Source organism: Macrobrachium nipponense, chromosome 8, assembly GCF_015104395.2.
Source record: "Macrobrachium nipponense isolate FS-2020 chromosome 8, ASM1510439v2, whole genome shotgun sequence".
In the NCBI taxonomy this organism is placed as follows: domain Eukaryota; kingdom Metazoa; phylum Arthropoda; class Malacostraca; order Decapoda; family Palaemonidae; genus Macrobrachium; species Macrobrachium nipponense.
In genome coordinates, this window is record NC_087203.1 from 116,308,025 (window position 1) to 116,331,848 (window position 23,824).

Sequence of the window (23,824 nt, forward strand, 5' to 3'; positions counted from 1 at the left end):
TGCCAAGTTTCTACACTCTTATACTTGCCCTCCTGGGTCTTTTATTATCTCTGACAGTCTTTATGATATTTTTAGAAAGATTGAGACTGCAACTTCTCCAATACCACTGGTTCTGGCATAATGAGAGGATGTACAAACATCAGACCCAAGTCATACCTGAATTCTGTAAACATGTCACCTGCAGATTCAAGCTCTTTATTTGATGGAATCCCATGTCTGACACAAATTAATTTCCTTGGGTACTTCGACTACTACTACAGATGATGCTTCTCTTAACAGGACAACTCTCAAAAATCTTCAAAGGATGACCCAGAAATAACTAAATACTGAACAGTATTGTACTTGGAACAAATCTGTAGTACTCACTAGCTCTAATCTATATTTATGTGTGGCCCAGCACTAACAATGAGGCGGCCATAAAGCAATATCAAGGCAATGAAGTCATGAATTTTTATTTAAAAACAACATTTATTGTTCCTCACATTTGGCCAGTACAGTACGTGACATCAAAGCTTCCTCAAAAATAATTATGCTCCTACATGGTTCATGTGAATCCTCCTCAAGCTTGTAAGGACGAACATTGGGGCTCCTCACAACCCCGTGCTGTCTTCCCACAAGAGCTCATCATGTACAACCATCATTCAATGCCCTGTAGCAGAACTGAGCTCTTGTTGGCTGGACAACTTTTGACAATTAACTCCTGAAGCAGATTTAATGAATCATTAATAGCTGTACAGATTCTCTTTCATCACATACACACGAGTACAAAAGTGTCTATGACATCATGATCATTATCAAAAAGAAATTGTTTAGTAACATACACTGCAACGACATTCACTTGCAATAATGTAAAAAAATAAAAGAACTATGTGCGACAGCTGATACAGAAGACACTCTAAAGAAAAGACAGAAATTCTTTCTTTGAAGAAGACACAAATACATAAATATCAATGTCTATTAAAACGCCATAAGCAATCTGACAATGACTGTATGACAATAAGACTAAACATCTTTTACATACAACCAGTTTAACACTAATTTTTGAAGTTCAGACCTAACCAAAATAAAGTGCATAACTGTACTCTAGAATTCTTTATTTTGACCCTGTGGTCACAATAAAACCTCCTATATCAATGAAAATACAATAAAAAAAATTCCTTTCTCTATAGACAGAATTCCATAAACTATTCACAGAACTGTGACAACCATCTTTACTTGAAGAACTGCAACATAAAACTTCACAATAACTCATCCCATCTGCAAACAGTACATGCAACGTATTCTGTAGAATGCACAGTTAATTGTCAGGTTACTTTATCCTACCTAGTTAACTAATTACCATAGTTAACTAAATAGCTACACCAGAAGGGGAGCCATGAATTAAATGTTGCTGTTATTTTACAGAAAATATTTTATCAAAAGTATCAGGATCTGTTTAAGAAGTAAAGCTATTATTGTCATGAATTTGAGAGTAGTCTGGTACAGGAATCAGATCCCTTTTCCTTAGAATTTTCTAATTTTGCAATTCTAGAGCCAAACTGGATGGCTCTCTTTGGTAGTCCAGCTGCAATTGTTAGTCCTAAGCGAGATGCAGCAACTCGCAGTATGAGTTTCTCTCCCAGTCCTCTTGGCATATCAAGGTTTGCTTTCATCCAGATCGGGAGGGTGTTTAAAAATGATACGACGTCCTCATCCAGATAGGGAAATCTTAAAAGAAAAATATTTCAAATAAATTAATGTGATACAGGCCTGGCGATACGGATACAAAAATGTTTTTGAATTCTATCAATGGTTGTCTGGGTATTAGTAAGCCAAAAGTCTATAAGGTGGCCTTGTAACTTCAGTCACAAGTGGAATTTCTCAAACAACAGATCTCCCATTACCAGAACTTGCTATACCTTACAGGTCTAACAAATAATGTCTCATACAGCATCATGCATAATTCCTCAAACTGATCTGAATGAGACTGCCTAGAGTGGGAGCAAGCTAAAAATCTATGGTACTTTGCAATGTATGTACAGGAGATAAGAGGATCTTCTCAGGTTGAGTATTTCTGATGCTCTTCAAGACAGTGTCATTACAAGACTCTACAGTTCTGAAATATACCTCATTAACACTACATTCTTAACTATGAAATTCATTTCTGACATAAGGAAAATCTGTCTACCATGTTACCATAATCAAATCTCACTTAACGGCTGATAAAGGAGACAAATTTCCAACTCAAATTTCCATGACAAGCCATTTTCCCAATGTAATAAGAGCAGCATTCTAACATACCTCACTTCCAGAAAAAAGGACACAAAAGTTTGTCATGTTGTTTTATAGATGACACATGCAAACCAAAATCATTCATGTTTAATCATATTAACGATAAACTCTGATAAAATAACACCTCGGCTTAATGAGCCTCAACTTTGCAGCTGCGATATTATGATTGTTTTTTTTCTGTGCTGTCATTTCATTTTTCATACATTTTTAAATAAACCTCTTAAAATGAACGTTAAGCATTAAGTAAAGGTTAGTTTAGGTTAGGAACTAGTATGTGGATTTGCTGTTACCAGAAAATCAATAAGAAAGGGTTATTGTATATCACAAATATAAGTGGAACTAGCTCCTTATCATTATGCACACTAACTAAAGACATGAGAAATACAGCATTTCTCCTTCTAGAAAGCTGTTATAAAATAAACAAACAGCAACTCTATATACATTTACCTTGGTGCACGCCCATGGTCAGCTAATATTCTGTTATCACGACCCAAATTTCTGGTGGGGATCCTGGAAATTTCTAGATCAATTTCCTCCAAAAGAGCAGCCCATCCTCCGTCATTAAACCGAACACGATGACGAGCATATCCACCTAATTGTTCATCAGCCCCCATCCCACATAATAGGACCTTTGATTGAAGGAAGGATAGTTTTATTTAGTATTCGAAAAGGAACCAAGGTAGAATAAAAGAAACAAAAAAGTATTACACTAATTCCTATGCAGTAGTTTTAAAGCTAGATAAAAAATAAAGTACAATTTTACCATACAATAAAGAATAAAGCTTTTTAGAAAAAGAAGACTTAACATGGTGACAAAGTAGGATACTATGTATGGCATAATGGCAGACTTTTACACAAGAAGATTAGTGCAAGTTTAGACAAGAATGAGAATACATAGATCAAGCATTTATGAAACATTTCATTAACCTGTTAAGCGTCCCCCCCAGATGAGCTCGCTGCTAACGTACTGTCACGCTTTTTTTGTGATTAGCGATCATAGCACTGATGATAGTTTTTGAAAGTTAATATTGATTTTTGTGCTTATATTTCATACTGTAGTTAAGTGGAGGAATTTACTAAACGTTGGAATAAAAAAAAACAGTTAATATTACTATTATTTTTTTTCAAAAGACTTCATAATACTAAATGAAAAATATTATACATACATGCACTATTATTCTTTCGTATACCATTCTCTAAAGCAAGGGGCTACACACAATCCTACTTCAGTGTCAAACCATCTACAGTGGTACCTCGAGATACGAAATTAATCCGTTCCGAGACGGCCTTCGTATTATGAGTTTTTCGTATCTTGGAACACATTTTACATGTAAAATGGCTAATCCGTTCCAAGCCCTCCAAAAACACCCCAGTAAATTATATTTCCAGGCCTAAACCACATGTTCTATGGTTACGACGGAAGAAATATGTCTCCAAAAAGGCAAAATACTGTACATACTTGAGTAATATTCAACTGCATGTAATGTTCAACCCATTTATTTTTACTGCATATATTAGGACTTTAGCATATGTCCCTTAGCAATAAGCCTAGCCTATGTTAGCGGTTGCTACTGTAGCCTAGTCTATGATTCTGACATCTAAACCTAAGAGCTAAAAGCTTAGAATATGCCAATAAAATGTATAAATAATCAGTATGTGCTCATTTCAAATAATTATTAATTAATCATTAACTATAATACACAAACAAAGAAAAAACACCTTCCAATCGATTGTTTACATTCTTACGAGTATCGAACGAGCGCCAAGCAATCATTTTTCCTAGCACACAGTAAGCCATAAATTGTCATTAATATCTCTCTTCAACTAATGAAACCACCAAACAGTATAATAACTATTCATTTCTATTCTTTATTCTATCTGTACCTAATGGAGAAACCGAGTTACTGACAGCTGTAATGAATCATACGTAATACGTAACGTAATAATAAAACAGAAGAAGAATTCTAAAAAATACCTATTTGTTGGCAGACTGATTTATTTTATATTTTCTGATATCTAATTCACAATTTTTTTTATTAAATGTATTGCATGTACTCATTTCAAATAATTATTAAGTAACCATTAACTAAAACAAACAAAAACAAAAAAAAAAAGCTTCCAAACGTCTGTTTACATCCAGCACTTACTAGTATCGAACGATCGACAAGCAATCACTTTTACACAGTAAGCCATAAATTTTCATTATCTCTCTTCAACTACTGAAACTACCAAACAGTATGATAACCATTCATTTCTATTCTTTATTCTATCTTTACCTAATGTTTTTTTTTTATTAAATGTATTGCATGAATAAGTTTTTCAATTTACAGCAACCTTTTACCAATAGAATACTTAAAGCACAAGGGGTAGATGCTGACCAATAGGAGAGCAGGACCTTATGGGGTGACTAGCATCAGGAACCAATGGGAGAGCGGGAGGATGGTGGCGAGTTTACTCAGTTGGTGGCGCGGGAGTTTTAAAATTGTTCTCGGTGGTCCAGGCGAATCTCAGGACTTTACAGCAACAACCTTTCGTATCTTGAAAACTTTTCGTATGTAGAGCAGTAAAAATTTTCGCATTGGCTTTCGTAGCTCGAGTTTTTCGTAAGTAGAGCCTTTCGTATCTCGAGGTACTACTGTATGTACTCGTGATTGTGGAGAAAAATGTTCTACATTCTCATCTAGAAACTGATTTGCAAATCTGTTGTTTCTTTCACGAGTAACAAATGATTCATCATCAAAATATTTCTCAAAATATTCTAATGGGTTCACTTTATCCTCAACTGTAAATTTTACGCTGGGATCAGCAACAAAAGTGAAGGGATCCTCTCTCTCTCTCTCTCTCTCTCTCTCGCTCTTCTCATCGTCTCTCTCTCTATCTCTCTCTCTCTCTCTCTCTCTCTCTCTCTCTCTCTCTGAGTCCAGTCACTCGGCAAAGAAAAGTCATCTTCACTCCCGCTATTGGAAGAAAAGTTTGTATCCTCAATATCCTTATCACTGGAAGATTCAGAACTAGAGATCTCATCATCAAATAGGTCATCAATATCAGACTCCTCATCTAGTATTTGATTGATCTCACCTGAAGAAATATGACTCCTCTTTGGAACATTCATTGTGAAAGACACGAAAATCTATTTGTCTCGATAAACGCCCGAAGCGTGCTGAAAGAAAACCAACAGGGCCAGGCAGTTTTCTAGCATAAGCGACCACCAGGAAAGAGTTGCCAGGCTGGAAATAAGTTTCCCATGTGCTGAAAGTGTTACCAAATGATGTTCCTACACTTTCTATACGAGTAAACGTATTATTATGGGACTGACGGCTTGACAAGGACAGTTAAAGTCTTGAACGTAATATCCCGTTGAAGGCGCTACCGAGTAGATCACGGTAAACTTATTATTACGTGAGTGACGCTTAACAGGTTAAGAAGTCTGAGAACAATGAAGACAAAGTTGTATGTGGTGTAAATGTATAAGGGAAAAAGCTAAACAGAACTCAAGGACATATGATGATAAGTGGTGAAGCCATACAGCATAGAAGGTAAATTTTTTAGAACAATTTTTGTTTTTATACTTAAAGTGAGATGTGTTCTTTGAAAGAAAGTAGTAAGTAATCATATCAGGTGCAGACAGATGGAAGTTCACAAAGTAAATCAGTCTCGGTCCAACAGCTTGCTCAACTGTGGCCACTGAATTTGAATCCATGAAGCGTTACCATTTCTGTGCTATGGAAGTGCTGCTTTTGTTTTGGGGTTTCTTATGATCTCCTAAGGGTCATCTTTTTGGCCTTAGCCATGAAGTAGGAGATTCTTGACCACCTTGAGGGTGGACTCTGTCAAGGGTAACTGCAGAGTATGATGCCCCAAAGATGGCCTTATGGGACATCTTGAACTCGAAGGACAGGCTGCAGCCATATGTGCAAGAAGTTGGAAACCAAACCAGTATGTTGTTATTATTATTGTTTCAGAATAAGCTAACATTTGCAGATAGAGTCAAGAGAATACTGTTAGTCTGCATTTGCCAAATGTATGGATTAAATGTTTTACAAATTTCACTGAAATCTTACTGATTTTTCTACAATGCAGCACTGCACAGTTGCCACCGATATGCTTTCCAATTGGCTTTCATAACGTTGCACTCATTTTTCACAATAATGGGTACTGAAATACATAGACAAAGAATCAATCTTGAAAATTTGGTATCATTTACCATAGCAACATAAGTAAGTACAGTACTGTACCATCAAAGACACAAGTTATTGGTTTTGTTATAAACTAATGTAATGGAATACTATAACATTTAGGCCAAAGGCGTGGAAAGTAAGATGGAAGAGAGGTCCATATATTAAAATGAATGAAATGGGTTACAGCTAGAGGCTGAAACGAAGCAGCAGAGAACCTTAAGTGATGCCTACAGTGCACTGTGTAAGGTGCACTGATGAATACTTACCACATACAGGGCCTAATATAGACAAGCTTTGACAAATTTATTCTTTAACTCAGAAAACTGTCATACAGTTATTATGTTGAGTCTGAATGACAATTCAATTATTTAATTACCACAGACTTCATTGGTAAAAAATAACTAGTCTTCTAAAAAACAAAAATATTACAGTACAATTTACGTATACTCGTAGTGAAGAGCTAAAACTTACTACATATATCTATATGAATATATACAGTGGTCCCCCATATTCGCAGGGGATGCGTACCAGATTCCCCATGAATAGTTAGAACCCGCGAATAGTTGGACCCCATATAAAAACGCTAAAAACAACCTATTTTGTTAGTTTAAACTCAAGAAAACCCCACTAAAAATTTTTATACTTGTTTTTTTTAAGTTTTATCACAAAAAGTGCATTTTATGGTGAAATTGATAAAAAAAAAACCAGGAATTTGTGGATATCTCATAGAAAAATACCGCGAATGTGCAAATTTTCTGCGAATAATGCAGGGGAAGGTTCCCGAGAGAAATCTGCGAATCTGGAGAACAGGAATACGGGGGGTCCACTGTATATTTATATCACAGTACTCTTTCTGAAAATTTTACTTACACGTGCAGGAGAAGTGTAAGGATTCCCCGCAATAAATCCCTGACCTCGTCCACCAAACCACAGAGCGCAACCAATGCTGTCGTCTAAAACGGACATCAACGGAGCCACCAAGTGGGAAATGTGACTTGCTCTTTCTTCTGCCAGCTCTTCGCTGGTTACATTTATCTGTGAGGAAGTCTATTTATTAGAAGCAAAATGGGACTGCACCATAAGATATGAAAATGTTAAAACAAATGAGAATATGAACTGCATTATCATCAGCACAATGCATTCTACAATATGAATGGAATGGAATATGAAATTTAGGTCAAGCACTGGGATCAGTGCAGTCATTCAGCGCTGAAAGTTAAACAGTAAAAAAGGTTTTAAAGGTGTAACAGGAGGAAAACCTTGCAATTGCATTATGAAACAATTGTTAGGAGAGGGTGGAGTGTAAGATGGAAGAACGAGAATATGAATGGAGGTCAGTAACAGGAAAAAAAGGGGCTGCAGCTAGGGGACGATGGGGTGCTGCAAAGAACCTTAAGTAATACCTACAGTGCACATGATGACACTAACCTCCCAGGGGTACAACACAACTTCTTTTAAACAATACCAAGCATCCTTTGTGAATTTTGTCCTATTAAAATAAGTTTACTGGAACATATCACAATCTTATATGGAAAGCATGCCTTATGGCTACCAATCTCCTTGCAAAATTTGCAAACAGTACAACTGCAATGAAGCTACTGAACTCTCATAGTAATCCTTAACAGTGTAAGGTCCTTCTGAAAAATCATTAATTCATAGATGGGCTACAGGAAATATTAATTCATTTATGTGATTGCTTGATTGATTATGACCATGCTCTCGGTATATCAGTACATACTAGCATTTTTGTTTTTGTTTTGCTTGAATGAAATACAAAGTTCTTCCTTCTCTCAGCAAACCAAATACAGTAACACTAGGAAATTGACATTTACTTCATAAGGTCAGCAACTCTTTCCTTCCATTATTAAACTATGAAATTCTATACTGTAGTACCTGCTTTTTTTAGTATCTTTGTTTCAATTCCTATGCCCTTTGATCTTTCAAGAGACATGGAATGCAGTTTCCTTTAAAATCATACCTCATTCTTATAACTTCCAACTGAAAATCTTTGGCTTAATATGAGAATTTAGCTGCCAATCTGATCAGTATCTACACTAAAAGGAAAAATGGTGTTCTCTTTGGCAGTTTTAACTATCGTTTCACATAAAAAGTTCTCTGTATAAACAGAAATTAGAATAACTTTTTTCCTCCAACAGTTGCAGTCTTAGAAAGTTGCAATTCTTCACTGGAAGTAATAAGTATGACATTCAATACAGCTGCAAGTTCCTTGGATGAGTGGTTTTTGCGCTCGGCTACCAATCCAGTGGGCCAAAGTTCAATTCTTGGCTCGGCCAACGCGGAATCAGAGGAATTTATTTCTGGTGATAGAAATTAATTTCTTGATATAATGTGGTTCACATCCCACAATAAGCCATAGGTCCCATTGCTATGTGAAAAATTGGTTCCTAGCCGCGTAAAAATATCTAATCCTTCGGGCCAGCCCTTGGAGAGCTGTTAATCAGCTCAGTGGTCTGGTAAAAATAAGATATACTTAACTTAATACAGCTGCAATGGCTTTGCATATTGAAAAAAAGAAAACTATCAAATGACACTTACCTCTACAAAGTTCCATTTCCTGTTAGGTCTGATTCCTTGTAGCTGTCTCCAACATTCTCTTCCTGTTATTCTGTCAGGTACATCATAATCCAAGGGCGTATCATGCCGAGTTTCCAACTTCGAATCCTTGATTTTTGTATTTGCTTTGGTGTTCTTTTCATTACCATTTGCTGAATGTTTCTGTGCAAACGCAACATTAAGCAGATCTATGCTCTCCCCAACATCAACACATGTATCTAAAATTAGCGCTATCATAGCAGAATCTACACCACCGGAGAACAACACAGCAATTTTTGAATGGTTGCATTCCATTGATCTTGTACAATTCTTACATCTTTGAGGGCATTTGTCAACTCTCCTTTGTACAGAATAGCACAGCACATTCAACAAATTATCTATTTCAATCTTCATTGATGAATACAAATGTTCTGTATCGGCCTTCCCTAAGGAACACGGTAGAGATCGTAAAAAATCTGTGGTCGTATCATCGGCAACAGTAGTGTTCAGGGGGTTCACCACAGGCGACACAATTGTGCGTTGCTCCACACGAATGAAGGATTCTAGATCACCTAAACCTTTTAAAACTTTGTGACTCCAAGGAATAAGACTTACACAAAAATCAGATAACACTCTTTTGGAATCAAGATCTAAAAAGTAAATGCCCAATGCTGGTACTTCTTGAACACTTTCCTTTCGGTGAGAAACTGAACTAACCATAAATACAGGACAGTCTTCCTGTGGCTTCTGCCAGAGCAAGCTGTGCCTACCGAACATATCCCTGCCAAAGTATAATCGCTTTTCTTCTTTTCTAAAGTACACAAATGACCATGGTCCCTTAATTTTGCTGAAGAACAAGATCATCTCATCCTCATCCTTTGAAGCTAAAGCTTCTGATATGTACTTTGTGTCACTTATCTCTTTACTTATCTGAAAAAAAAGTATATATATAATTTCATATCTCACAACATCTCATAAAATTATACGTACTGTTTTATTGGATGTCAAAAAGCCTAATATTTCATAAATACACAACCATACTTTTACGAAGGCTCCACTTTCATATGGGGGATCCCACTTACAGTATTCCTTGCCTTACATCCCAAAAAAACTTACATTTCTTGACACACTGTGGAGCAGTGATGCTTTGGTAATCCTTGCTTAACACACAACCCTGCAATTTCGTGACACCACTTTGTGGAAATTCAGTGGTGGCTTTTGGATTTTAATCCTGCTAACACACAACCTTGCATTCTTGACACACTGTGGATCAGTGAGTTTGGTAATCAAGATAAACCACTGGACACACTGTTGATTCAGTGATGCTTTGGATAATCCTGCTAACACACAACCTTACATTTCTTGACACACTGTGGATCAGTGATGCTTTGGATAATCCTGCTAACACACAACCTTGCATTTCTTGACACACTGTGGATCAGTGATGCTTTGGATAATCCTGCTAACACACAACCTTGCATTTCTTGACACACTGTGGAGCAGTGATGCTTTGGATAATCCTGCTAACACACAACCTTGCATTTCTTGACACACTGGAGCAGTGATGCTTTGGATAATCCTGCTAACACACAACCTTGCATTTCTTGACACACTGTGGAGCAGTGATGCTTTGGATAATCCTGCTAACACACAACCTTGCATTTCTTGACACACTGTGGAGCAGTGATGCTATGGATAATCCTGCTAACACGCAGACTAACAAAAACCATAACATCCTTGGTGGTGACAATGATAATGAAATCCTCACATACTCAACAAAGGCACATAAAAATAAAAATTTTCATAATAAAATTTATTATTTGGATACTTACCTACTGTTAAATTTAGCTATATCTCCCCGCCGATTAGGTGAGTTGACATAAAAAAAATAAAAAAAAAAAATCGAATGTCACCCCAGATGACTGTCTAGTTTACCTGTTCTCCACCAGGTGCGCTTCGAATGTTTTAGCTCATCAGAATTCTCCTTGACAGCCCACTAAGTTGTGGGGAGGTTGGGTGGGTCTACTTTAACAGTAGGTAAGTATCCAAATAATAAATTTCATTATGAAAATTTATATTATTTGAGATGAATCTTGCCTACAGTTAAATTTAGCTGATTCCTACATTAAGAGGAGGATGGTGAGTAGTGCAGCTAGACAAAATTCCGCTCAGCCATTTGAGTTAAAGGTTTCTTGTATGAAAGCCAAAACATTCTCACCTGATCTGGAATCCTTGGTGGATTTTACTACCACCAGAAGTTGAATGCCATTCAGGGAGCAAGGCTCTCATACATATGCAGCGAAGAGGAGCCTTGCGGAGATAATTGCTTCGATTCAGTCAGCATGAAACGCAAGCAGTATGAGGGACCCCTGTGCCTGGGTCCAAAAGCCCTATAAAACGACCATCACTTAAAATAAATACCTTTACGATATAAAGGTACGCTCCTAAACAAAATTTCTACCTTCACACTACCAAAAATATTAAAACCCGGGATTTAAACAAAAGAGCCTTTACTGTTTTCAAACACAATTCTGTATACTTAAGGTAGTGATCGGGCAAAAACTGAGTTGTACTTCTACTGTGACACATCAATCCTATTCTGGAGCGACAAATTGACTTATCACTAAATGAAGTTGCAACTGCTGCTCACATTATGAATGTTTACCTTCAATAAAAGTAGAAGATATGGAGCTAGTTCTCATGCACTAGCCTATCCAACACGTCACAGAGGACCTTGCGTTCCTTGACAAAGTTTCTAAAATCACAACACAAAAGGTTAACTTTGCCTCTTCCAGGCAACACCTTCACATATACATTCTAGGTTTTCTAAAACCACAAAAAAGTAAGTTAACTTTGCCTTCAAGTTTAACCATTGGCAAAGACAGCTGGGTTTTCTAAAACCACAAAGCAAAAAGTTAACTTTGCCTTCATGCTTAACCATTGGCAAAGACAGCTGGGTTTTCTAAAACCACAAAACAAAAAGTTAACTTTGCCTTCAAGCTTAACCATTGGCAAAGACAGCTGGGTTTTCTAAAACCACAAAACAAAAGGTAGATTTTTGCCTCTTCCAGGCTTAACCTTTGACAACATCTATGTTTCTTAAAACCACAAAGTCAAAGGTTAACTTTGCCTCTTCCAGCATTTACCTTGACAAACATGTTCAAGGTTTCTAAATGGATAAAAATGTTCTAGGTTTAACCTTTGAATTCAAATGCCCTAACAGGATAGAGAAGTTTCCTCTTTTTCCCCACTAAGGGGTTACAAAATAGCATTCCCTTTACACCAGCTTAAAGATGGGTGCTGACAATGAATTTACTTATTAACCACTGCTAAATAAAAGTTTACAGTAAATTCAGATAAAGTTTAGTCCCACATCTAAACTCCAGAGAGAGACTGATATAAAGATGAAGGGGCTTCAATCTCAACACCTTACAGTGCTGGTCCTCAGCAAGATCTAAAAGTACTTGATGCAATACCGAGGAAAGTACGTATGGAACGATAACTTTGGAAGTACACAGTGAAAAGTCTTATCTCCTCTAAACAGAAAACATTGATGTCTACAAGGTTCCAGGTGCTGAAAATTCCTCCAGAATGGCACCCTCAGCAAAACACAGGCCACTGCTTCTGACCCCAGGCCATGGCAGTTTTAAATTAAGGACATATCCTATGATAACTTGAAAATCTTATTATTGGGAGGGGACATTCTAACATCTCCAAGCAGTTAAGGAGATGCCTATGTTAATGGAACTGTATGGAATTGTGAAGTAGAGTTGATTTCTTCTCAACGGAAGAATGAGACATCTACTGAGAGCATTGGAAATTCTGAAAAGTTTTGCCCTGAGGCTACAAGGGCTCTACAGGAGACACTAAGCCATTCTTGAACTTGAAATTGCTCAATAGAATTCAGAGTAGATACGAGGGGCAGGCCTGTAAGTCTGAATTAGGCAAAATTTTAGGGAAACTTTCACTGCTCAAGCCTGAAAGCCAACAAAGTAGTAGTGATCATTCTGATGTCCCTGTTCATCTACATGCTAAGAAGCTAAATGAGTACTCCTTAAATCCACACCAAGTGCCAAACTTACGGATGTAAAGGCCCTTGTAGGCAGTTGTTCTTCCTGAATCCGCAATTGCTAAAACACTGTCCTTCCACAGAATGAATGATCAAACCAATATGTTGTTTCATTTCACTCAAAGCTGCAAACTTCCCACAAAGACTTTGTTTCTGACCTGGAATAAACCTGCTAAGCATCCTGAAGTCTTTCCATTGCCCTGACATCTAAAAAGTTCTATCAGGTGTAGTGGTGACCATTCTATGTTGCATGAAAGTGTAATGACACTAGTTAAACTCTGTGTTGCATGACAGAGGGAAAAGACCAAAACTTGGACTTAGTTTTAAGAACAAAATGGACAATTCTTGGTTACAGAGTCCCTCCTACAGTCCTGGAGCCAAAGTTGGTTCTGGATTACTTACAAATTTAATTAACTTTATTTGTAAGTCTTAATTCTTATGCTGAAACTGTACATTAATTGAGCATGATTATCTGAAAATATCCTGTGAGGCCATGTTTCCAATTGAGGAAAAGCCCTTATCATATAGGAAGTTTCCTTCAGGCCTAAAATTCTTCAAGCAGCACATGACTATTCATCTTGACCAACAAGCATGCATAATTAAGTATCATCCCCACATCACTAGATAAGAATGGGGATAGAGAGAATTAACAATATAATGCATAGAAATTGGGCCAGATCATCTTGAAGGAACTTGCATGACTGTGGATGTATGGTAAGTGGAATACATTCTGCATGTGTACCACAAGTCTGACCGTCCCTTGGAAAGGCGCTAAAACCATGCTAGAAAACCAACAAGTATATGGGCACACACTTACTGTTATTCAGTCTCCAAACATCCAAGAATATCTCCAATTACTTATGGAGCTCGTCCTAAAGAATTACCCTTGGACCATCATTCCCTCTACGTATATACAATTTCCTACTAAAAGAGACTAATGAGAGATTTCTGCTGAAGACAAAGGAAGCTATAAGAGGGAGATTAAACCAGTGGAGGACAACCAAAAAGAATCACAACTGCCCTTCACCGTCTCCACCATGTAACGTACTGGTCCCAAGTCTCTCCATGCATGTTAGGAGGTTGCAACTGTCCATATCCCAGAACCTGGGTCTACACTTATCCCCGAAAGGTATAAAACAAGACTACCAATAGAAAATCCCTTTCGCCTTAAACCGAGCTGCATAATCAGACAGGAAGCAAAAGTGTTCTCACTTCTTCCAAACCGAGCAAGTATAAGCATGAGGACATTACCCTGCAGCATCAGAAACGAGTTATACTTGTTTTAGTTACTTGTTTTCCTCACTAAAAACTCCCGCTGGGTTGGCATCTCCACCTCTAAGAAGTCGCAGAGACGAGACAACGTAGATAAAAGGTAATAATTCAAGCTAGACTGAAAATCCATCAGCGTGTCTGTCAGTCTCGAGTTCATTTCCCCACAGGAAAGAGAAAGAAAGCGAACCTCCTCCTAAAGACGGTAAAAGGACCAATAAGCATTGTACAGCAAGAGACAGCCTTCAGCTCTCTGCAACTTTAAAAAACAAGACAACAAGCCAAGGCAGACCCAAAGGGAGATTGTGCATCAGAGGACGAGAAAAGTTACGAAATGCTCTCTAATTGGAGAAAGCGTTGGTTCTCTTCTCCAATATTAGAGGGCGCCAAAATACGCAAAGACAATTAAGACATATTCTCTATGTGGCCTCTTTCCTCAACAAAATGAGGATACAGCAAGGCGTAGTGTCACAACAAATGCGGACCAGCCCAAACGAGTTTCTCCAACTCCATTCAAACTCTTCTTTATCAGCGGGCGACAGGAAGAGACAGCTGCTGACAGGAGGTAAACAGATGAGCTTAAATGATTGCTCTTTCTCTGCAACCCTTGGCAACAAAGAGCAACACTTGTCGATAAGAGTTGACAGCAACTGAGTGCTGTATCAAATCCACCACAACTCAATTAGGGGAAGACAGTTTGAACGACTCAGGACTCGGCCAAGTCCACACGCGTCAACTGCGTTCACACGAGTCAACAATGTCTAGAGTCCGCACAAGTCGACTCAGGGAAGGAGAGAGCAAGGTACCAGAAGTGGGAGGCAGTGGGAGAGGAGTTACAACGACGCTCCCACCTCGTCCGAAAGCGATCGTACATACTTGAAAGCATTCCTGTATGAAATTAAGTTAGAAATCTTTGAAGCTAGAATATCTACCTCGGCAACAATTTTAGATACTACAGACAGTGTAGACTTGAAAGAGAAACATTAATCAAGGCAGTAGTAAGAGATTTGCCGATAGCTGAAGAGGAAGCAAGCAAAGAATGAACACAAGCATTACGTAGGAAAAGGAATATGCTGGCAGACGAAAATTTAGAATAACCAAAACATGAGAATGATAAACAGTTGACTGAGCTGACATATCTAAATGTGTAAAACTCGCTACAGATACATTATCATCTCAATAAAATGTCTATACCTATATTATATATCATTAAGCACCGAAATGGTCCTTATGTGAACGCTTTAACGGTCCTAGGCGATCGCTTTAACGGTCCTTTGGTGAACACTTTAACAAGATTCAGACCATGAAAAGGGCGAAGTAGGTATTGGAGGGCACAGTATCCCATCATCCCGAGGACCGACCCGGTTCCTTGGCAGCAGACACTACCAACTGTCGCAGGGCAGTCCTAGGCTCGGGCTACGTACAGACAAGGGCACCAACACTTTACTCCTAACAGGGAACGTGAAAATAACCGCACACTATGGAGGGATTCGGAACGTTCCCGTCACGAACTCAGTTCAACTTGTATTAGAACTATAAATAGGTTAATGTTCTAACTTCTCGTTACGCTTTTCCTGAACTGAAAAAGGAGCAGAAGGCGGAGCTACAAAGGAAGTCAATACTAGCCTACTAAAGTACCTAGTCTGAGTAGGGATAGCCTGACAGATTTAAGTCCTGACCTAACTACTAATTGCTTTTGCAATCTATTAGTTTCCAGTCTTTCCTATATCTGACATATTCAGGCATAAATTTCTCAGAACAATTCCCTACATTCTTCACATCTAGTAGTTCCAAGATCACACTCTGTACCCATGCCAGTAGAAAGGAATGTTGATCAACTTCCAATTTCACCATCCTGGTTACACCAAAAACATTCCTACATAGCAAGATGGTATTGGTTTTGTTTGCTTCCTGTGGAAGATATCCTAGGAAAATGAAATTACAATACCATAAACAGGTGTAAAACAGCCAAACTTCATAGAATACCAACAATCGCCTAGCCGCAATGGCAGCAAGGAGAAGTCTGACATGAGCTAAAGCATTCGAAACACACCTGGTGGAGAACAGGTAAACCAGACAGTCATCTGGGCCGCCATTCAATTTTTTTTTTTTTAATTTCGACTTGCCTAATTGGCGGAGAGATATGGCTAAGTTTAACAGTAGGTAAGATTCATCTCAAATAATGTAGAAGCAGTTAATTTAAGGTTCTGTACTTAAGATGTTTAATATGTCACCTCCCTCTTCCTAGCTTTCCTTGTGTAAAATTTTTATAAGATTATCTTCTTTGATTCTCTCCCACCTATCTATCAAAGTTGACAAAGAAAAACATGGAACATTTACAGATTAATCACATAATATATTTGTCCTTTTCCATGGAAATAATTACCTCATATCCGGCAAGAATATCTCCATTCCAAAGCAGAAGATTTCCATGTGAGTCTTCAAACGGTTGCGGTGATGGCTCATCTCCTTGAAGCCACAACACTGATCCTTGAAATGTTAACCTTAGCTGGAAAACAAAGACAATAATCAAAATTTACCATTTCCAAGGATAATATAACTTAAGTAATTAAAACCTTCTCTTCATTATCATCGCTTTAAGAAATTAAAATTACTTGTAGCTCTTTACTTTTACAAGCGTATGTCTTGACAACGCAAAACTGGCAACAGAATTATTTAACACAACACAATCCTCAGTGTGGAGTTACAACATACTGTTACTGCTCTTATGATTATGCTCAGACAATGAATAAATAAACACACTTCCAAGGGAAAGGCAATATGAAGGCGTTGTTGACTGACATGCTCAAGATACTTCCAACACATGCATACTCTTCCCACATGTAATATGGAGAAAGAGAGGTATTTAGATGATAATGTTGAAGCTATGAACTGAAACTGGAGTGACCAGTCAGGTAAGTCTAACCAAATATTAGCAACAGCTTCATTCATTCAAGTAGTATACAAAATCAACACTTGGGTTAACTAACTATCAAGTATTACTTATAAAAGTAAAATAAGATTTTTATTTTTGTTATGGAAATATGCTGGTTGGAGCTCTTATTCAGCACAGAATGGGCTAAGAACAACACATAGTGGTACACTTGATTAAATTTGGAAAGAGGAGTTCCACAAGTTAAAGTAAACTTGAATTTAACCTCATTCACAAAAAATATTTTACTTAACCGTTAAGAACCGGGGTAAAAAATGAATATGCAGCACCATAGGCAGGGGTAACTTTAAAGTCAGCCAATTTAAGAAATAAATACATCAATGGAAAGAGGAGATATGCTAATGCACATGGTGTAAGAAAAAATTCTAAAAAATTTTCCCTACCTTCCACGAAAAGTTGAAAAATGATATTGTTATTGTACAATAAAGTTTCATACATACTTACCTGGCAGATATATACATAGCTATAGACTCCGTCGTCCCCGACAGAAATTCGAATTTCGTGGCACATGCTACAGGTAGGTCAGGTGATCTACCGCCCTGCCGCTGGGTGGCAGGAATAGGAACCATTACCGTTCTAGAACCAGATTTTCTCTTCCACCTGTCTCCTGAGGGGAGGCTGGGTGGGCCATTTAATCGTATATATCTGCCAGGTAAGTATGTATGAAACTTTATTGCAGCAATAACAATATCATTTTCATACATTCAACTTCCCTGTCAGATATATTCTTAGCTGATTGGCATCTTTGATGGAGGGTAAGAGACAGCTAATTACTGATTTGTTTTGGCGGAAGATTTCATAGCTACTGCTTAGAAGTCTGCTTCACCTCAAGAGCCTCAGCGAGGATGTGACCTATGGCTAAGAGCTCTTGCGGGGACTGTCGATGGGGTCTTATCCACTTACTCGACAGAACCTGATGGCCTTTGTCAATGGGGTCTTATCCACTTACATGACAATACACCTATGCCTAATGGCATAATAAAGGAGTACAACACCGATCCCGATCACCCGATCCTAACCGTGGATTAGTACTAAGATTGAAAGGAGTTATCCCCAACCACCTTTCAAACAACCTTAAAATTCAACACCAAATTATTTTAAAATCAAAACTAAACAAATTAAGGATCAGTCTTATCTCCTTTACCCAGCACTGTATCCGCTGATACATACGGACCCAGAGAGAAGCATCTCTCGTATGTTACCCTTACATCCTTTAAATAATGGGAGGCAAACACAGAGTTGCACCTCCAGTACGTGGCTGCTAAGATATTTTTCATCGACATGTTCTTGTTGAAAGATATCGATGTCGCAACTGCACGTACCTTGTGCGCTTTCACTCTCAAAGTTGCAAATGATTCACTTTTGCATTTCATGTGTGCCTCAGTAATCACGTTCCTAACGAAAAAGGCTAAGGCGTTTTTTGACATCGGTCTCTTAGGGTCCTTAACCGCACACCAGAGACTTTGATTGCAATCTTGCAGCTGCTTCTTCCTCTGAAGGTAAAATTTTAAGGCTCTAACCGGACATAATGACCTCTCAAGTTCCCTTCCCACAAGTTGAGAAAGTCCTTTAACTTCAAAACTCCTGGGCCAAGGTCTCGAAGGATTCTCATTTTTGCTAAAAATAAAGGCCGGAAAGATACCACAGCAGAGTCTCCTTTAAATCCCACTCTCGAGTCTAGAGCCTGCAACTCGCTAACTCTCTTGGCAGTAGCGAGAGCAATTAGAAAAACGCATTTCCTTGTAATGTCTCTGAAGGATGCTTGATGAGGAGGCTCGAACTTCTCTGATGTGAGGTACTTCAGAACCACGTCTAGGTTCCAGCTAGGGGGAAGCGAAGCTTTCGATTTTGATGTTTCAAAAGACCGTATCAGGTCATGAAGGTCTTTGTTTTCTTCTATGTTCAGGCCCCTGTTCCTGAACACAGCAGATAGCATGCTTCTACAGCGGGGCCTCGTTATCTGCGGGGGATAGGGCCCAGAACCCCCCGTGATAAGTAAATACCCGTGTTATCCTGATACCCCCCTCAAAAATTGCTTAGAACTGCCTACTTTAATAGTTAACCCACCCAAGACCACTATTCCAATGTTTATAACTGCCTACTTCAGTTCAAACACCAAATATGTTTTCAACTATCACCTAAAACTAAATTCAAGACAGTTTTAAAGTTATTTTACAAAATTAGCCTTAAAAAATAAATGTAGTATATGTACTACTGTACAATAATTAGCCTACTAGCCTATGGATTACAGCTAGAAGCCTACATACGCATGGTGGCTCTCCCTTTTTTTTTTTTTTACAAGGAAAGAGAGGATGAGTGGTAAGAGAACTATCAAAATTATGTAAATCATATGGGTACTCACCAACAATCTATGTTGATAAAAGATGGCGACGATTTTGCAGTGCAATCGTCAGTAAATATAATAACGATAATGCTACCAGCAGTATGCAGCGAAACATCTCTTCCCTTCGTCACAACACATGTTAATATATTCCACGTAAAAACCTTCATCTGACCTTTAGGCGTCTTTCCCATAAGAGTAAAAGAATCAGGGCTTTTGGATGCCACATAATTAACTCTTTTATATGTTTATATGGGTACAATTTAAAGAACGCGCCGCACACCACACTTAATGGCAAATTCTTGCTAGATTTTGCTCCATAAAAGGCTAAAAAAAATCACATACCGTATATACTCGAGTAACGTGCAATCTACCATATCATGCGACCCCCAAATTTTCACCAATAAACAGTGGTTTTGTAATGTATCTCATGTATCATTCGAGTTCCTTTTCCGAGAGCGTCAGTTCATAAGGTTGGTGGTTTAGCCTGCTAATGGCAGAGTCATTCAGATGTGTGCTGCTGCTAGTCAAGTTATGGTAATTTTCTTATTAATCTCGAGAATTGAATAGAAAATCTCAAGATTAAAAAAGAATCCCCAAGATAATAAAATAATTGTAAAAATAACACGCCTTGGACTCCTCTCTCTCTCTCTCTCTCTCGCTCCTCTCTCTCTCCTCTCTTCTCTCTCTCTCTCTCTCTCATCTTCTCTCTCTCTCTCTCAGGAATAAATACGTACTGTAATTTGAGTCTTTCACCAACGGGTATCAGTAAATCAGTAAATGTGTAGACATTGTGTGTGTGTTTAAAAAAATGTGCAGTACACACACATTCCGATGTTTCGGTTTTTGGAATTTTTCAGATTTCGGAAATGTGAGGTCAGATGCATAATCAAACAAACACCACTACTGCAGCAAAAACATTTTTTCCCTTTATGCTTTCATTATTGTTATTTATTAATTACAGTTTATTTAATAAATATTAATATAATACTGTTAAATGAATGTGAGATAATTAAGATCACTTATAATAAAATAGTGGGACAATTAATACCATATGTTCACTAATAGGTATTATTTTCAAAACAAACATTCCGTAAAACACAAAAAATATATGTACATAACAATCAAAATATAATAATGTTTTGCAGTTCAACTTGTGAATTTTAACAATAAGTATGACTATATAATATATTTCACCATATCGATCTTGAAGTTGAAGAGTCGTAAAATTCTGAGGATGGTCGGGAAAAGGATTTGTACTTTGTGATTACGTATCGCTACAACACCATGTGGTATTTTCATACCACTATATTGATGACGCATCGCTACGACACACTGGTATTTTTCATACCACTATACGTTAAAGTTAAAATGATCATATTATATTATTGTTTTCACGAAGGAATGATTATATAAAGAAAATTATTGGCATATGTCTATAAATAGAACAGAAACAGAGGGCAGTCATTGGATAACAGATCTCCATGGCTACCAACCAACCAATCAGGTGTTAGTTATACTAACTCTGTAATTTCTTAGAATGAACGTTTACGCACACTAAGCTAACGTGATGTGTGTGTTTTGCATACATTTACGTAGTTTTAGTGTTTTTTATTTTTTTTAGTGTAAGTATTTTACTGATTTCATGAAGAATAGAATGATTCCTTCTCATTACTTTGAATGCAAAATGGCTTGAAGATTCTTCCGCAAAAAGAAGAGAAAAAAAAATTCTTTAGAAGATGATACCTATTTTTTACTAAGGCGGTTGACATACCTTCAAAACAAAATTCAGCTCTTTAATCTCTGGAAAAATGTTAATCTTTCTGTCTGCTGGTCACACCCTTTATATACCCAGCGACTAACAACAACAAAATTTTTGTTTGTTTTATCTTCCAAGATGTAGGTATTTACTGTAGGTAAAGCAACATTTTTTTTAACAGTATGCCCATACACACATTACAGTTGCGCGTGTGCTAATACCTATTTGGTTTCAGAGACTCAAGTTAACACTTACAGTATAGTTGAGAGAGAGAGAGAGAGAGTTCATCCTAGATGGCCTTGGTTCATCTCTCTAATCTCTCGAGGAATGTTAAGATTTGTTCCCCGCCATTTGCATTATTTTGGTTTATACAACATGTTTAACTGTTCTAGACTAACCATCTATAATTTCCAAATCAGTTGATTAAGGCACAATACCGAAGGATTTTTTACTTTTTGTTTTACTCGGTAAAAAGAACATTTGTTACTTGAACTATTATTTTTTTTTTTTTAGGATACACAGGTAAGTGAAAATTTATTAAAGTAAACGTGTTGACTTAAAGGAAAACGTTATTTTGGTTGTTTTATCACTGCCACAAACCCATAACAATGCAGTGTATGTATGATAATACTAAACTATTATTCACTACCAAAATAACGATGATATTTTGTAATGAAAATGAATGTTACGTATATTACTACGTAGCATGAATAGTACTATAAAAATTTCGAAAGATAATCTTGCTGTGAACGCTACCATAATTTGATTTTCATATACGTACGTACATTTTGTCAGCTGGCTGGCCTCGCATAGATAAAAGTTGATTTCACTGAAATGGAATTACTCCACGAATAGCCTTTTTATTATGAAGATATGACGATTAATAATAATTAAGGTAAAAAATGCTCTTGCGTATTTCGTTTACGCTTCGTCGCCAATAACAACAGCAATAAACTTACGATAATCTATGACAAATAGCGTTTGTATGACTTCATTGTACAGAGAAGTTATATACGAATACTGCCAAAATAATAATGAAGTTCGAATTAATTTTAGCCTTAATGTTATTACTACCGTAATTACACTACTACTACTATTAAAATTTCTAAAAGTTTATCAAACAAAAAATGTCGCTTTGAACGCAACCGTATATATAAACCATTTTTGTAAAGTTATATGCTTACATTTTGTGGCTGGCCACTCCGACGATAAGTTGAGTGCGGTGATGTGGAATTATTCTTTGAATAGGCTATTTATTATGAAGATGTGACTATAATATAGAAGGTAAGAATGGTTTTATTACCTTTATTGTCAGTTAATATCATAATGTGAATCTGTTCGTGTACGTTGGTGGTTATCGCACTGCAACTACGCTTAGCCTACCAATGAACGTCGTACATAAACCTTGAATAGGCTATTTATTTTGAAGATAGGACAATAATATATTAGGTGAGAATGGTTTTATTACCTTTATTGTCAGTTAATATCATAATATGAGTCTTTAAATGTATGTTGGTAGTTACTGGACCACGGCCGAGGGTTAGCCTACCGAAAAACATCGCATACGCAACACGACAAACCCGTGATGCAGCGATTCATACCAGCGATGTAGCATGAGAAGTGGTCCAAGAAAAAACCCGTGATTAACTGGATCCGTGAATACTGATCCGTGAATAAGCAATGCCCCACTGTATACCCCTTTATCGTAGACACTGCCAATTGAGATTCTTCTCTCAGATATAGAAGAAAATCGGCAATATCGGTCACAGAGGTATCGGAGGAGGACAGCTTCTTCACCTTACACCATCTACGGAAGACTTCCCACTTCGATTGGTATATCCGCATGGTAGAGGATCTTCATGCTCTTGCAATTGCTCTCGCAGCCTTGCGAGAAAAGCCTCTCGCTCTGACCAATCTTTCGATAGTCGAAAGACAGTCAGGGCGAGAGCGTGGATGTTTTTGTGAAACCTCTTGAAGTGGGGTTGTCTGAGCAGATCTGTCCTTTCGGGAAGAGATCTGGGGAAGTCCACCGTCCATTCCAGTACCTCTGTGAACCATTCTCGAGTGGGCCAAAAGGGAGCGATCAGTGTCATCCTCGTTCCTTCCGAGGACACAAACTTCCTTATCACTTCCCCCGTAGCTTGAACGGGGGAAAAGCGTACGGATCTATGCCCGACCAATCCATGAGAAGGGCATCGATTGCTATGGCTCTGGGATCCTCCCCTAACGAGCAGAAGTTCTCCATCCTTCTGGAGAGGAACGTCACAAACAGGTCTATTTGAGGTTTCCCCCATAGAGACCACAGTTTCTGGCAGACTTCTGAATGAAGGGTCCATTCTGTACGAAGGACCTGGTTCTTCCTGCTCAGTCTGTCTGCTCTTATATTCCTCCCTCCTTGAACAAATCTTGTTAGGAGTACTATTTTCCGTTC

General features: G+C 37.7%; 1 protein-coding gene across 1 annotated transcript in view; it reads right to left on the reverse strand.

Moving 5' to 3' along the window:
• Positions 1–448: 448 nt before the first annotated feature.
• Positions 449–23,824, reverse strand: part of LOC135222969 (asparagine synthetase domain-containing protein 1-like) — a 57,471-nt gene continuing 34,095 nt past the window's right edge. The window contains exons 4-8 of the mRNA XM_064261450.1: positions 16,727–16,849; positions 9,006–9,932; positions 7,320–7,484; positions 2,719–2,900; positions 449–1,707 (exon numbers count right to left, since the gene is read on the reverse strand). Of these exons, the coding sequence (XP_064117520.1) occupies positions 1,458–1,707; positions 2,719–2,900; positions 7,320–7,484; positions 9,006–9,932; positions 16,727–16,849 (1,647 nt within the window). The 3' untranslated portion in view covers positions 449–1,457. The remainder of the gene's footprint in view (positions 1,708–2,718; positions 2,901–7,319; positions 7,485–9,005; positions 9,933–16,726; positions 16,850–23,824) is intronic.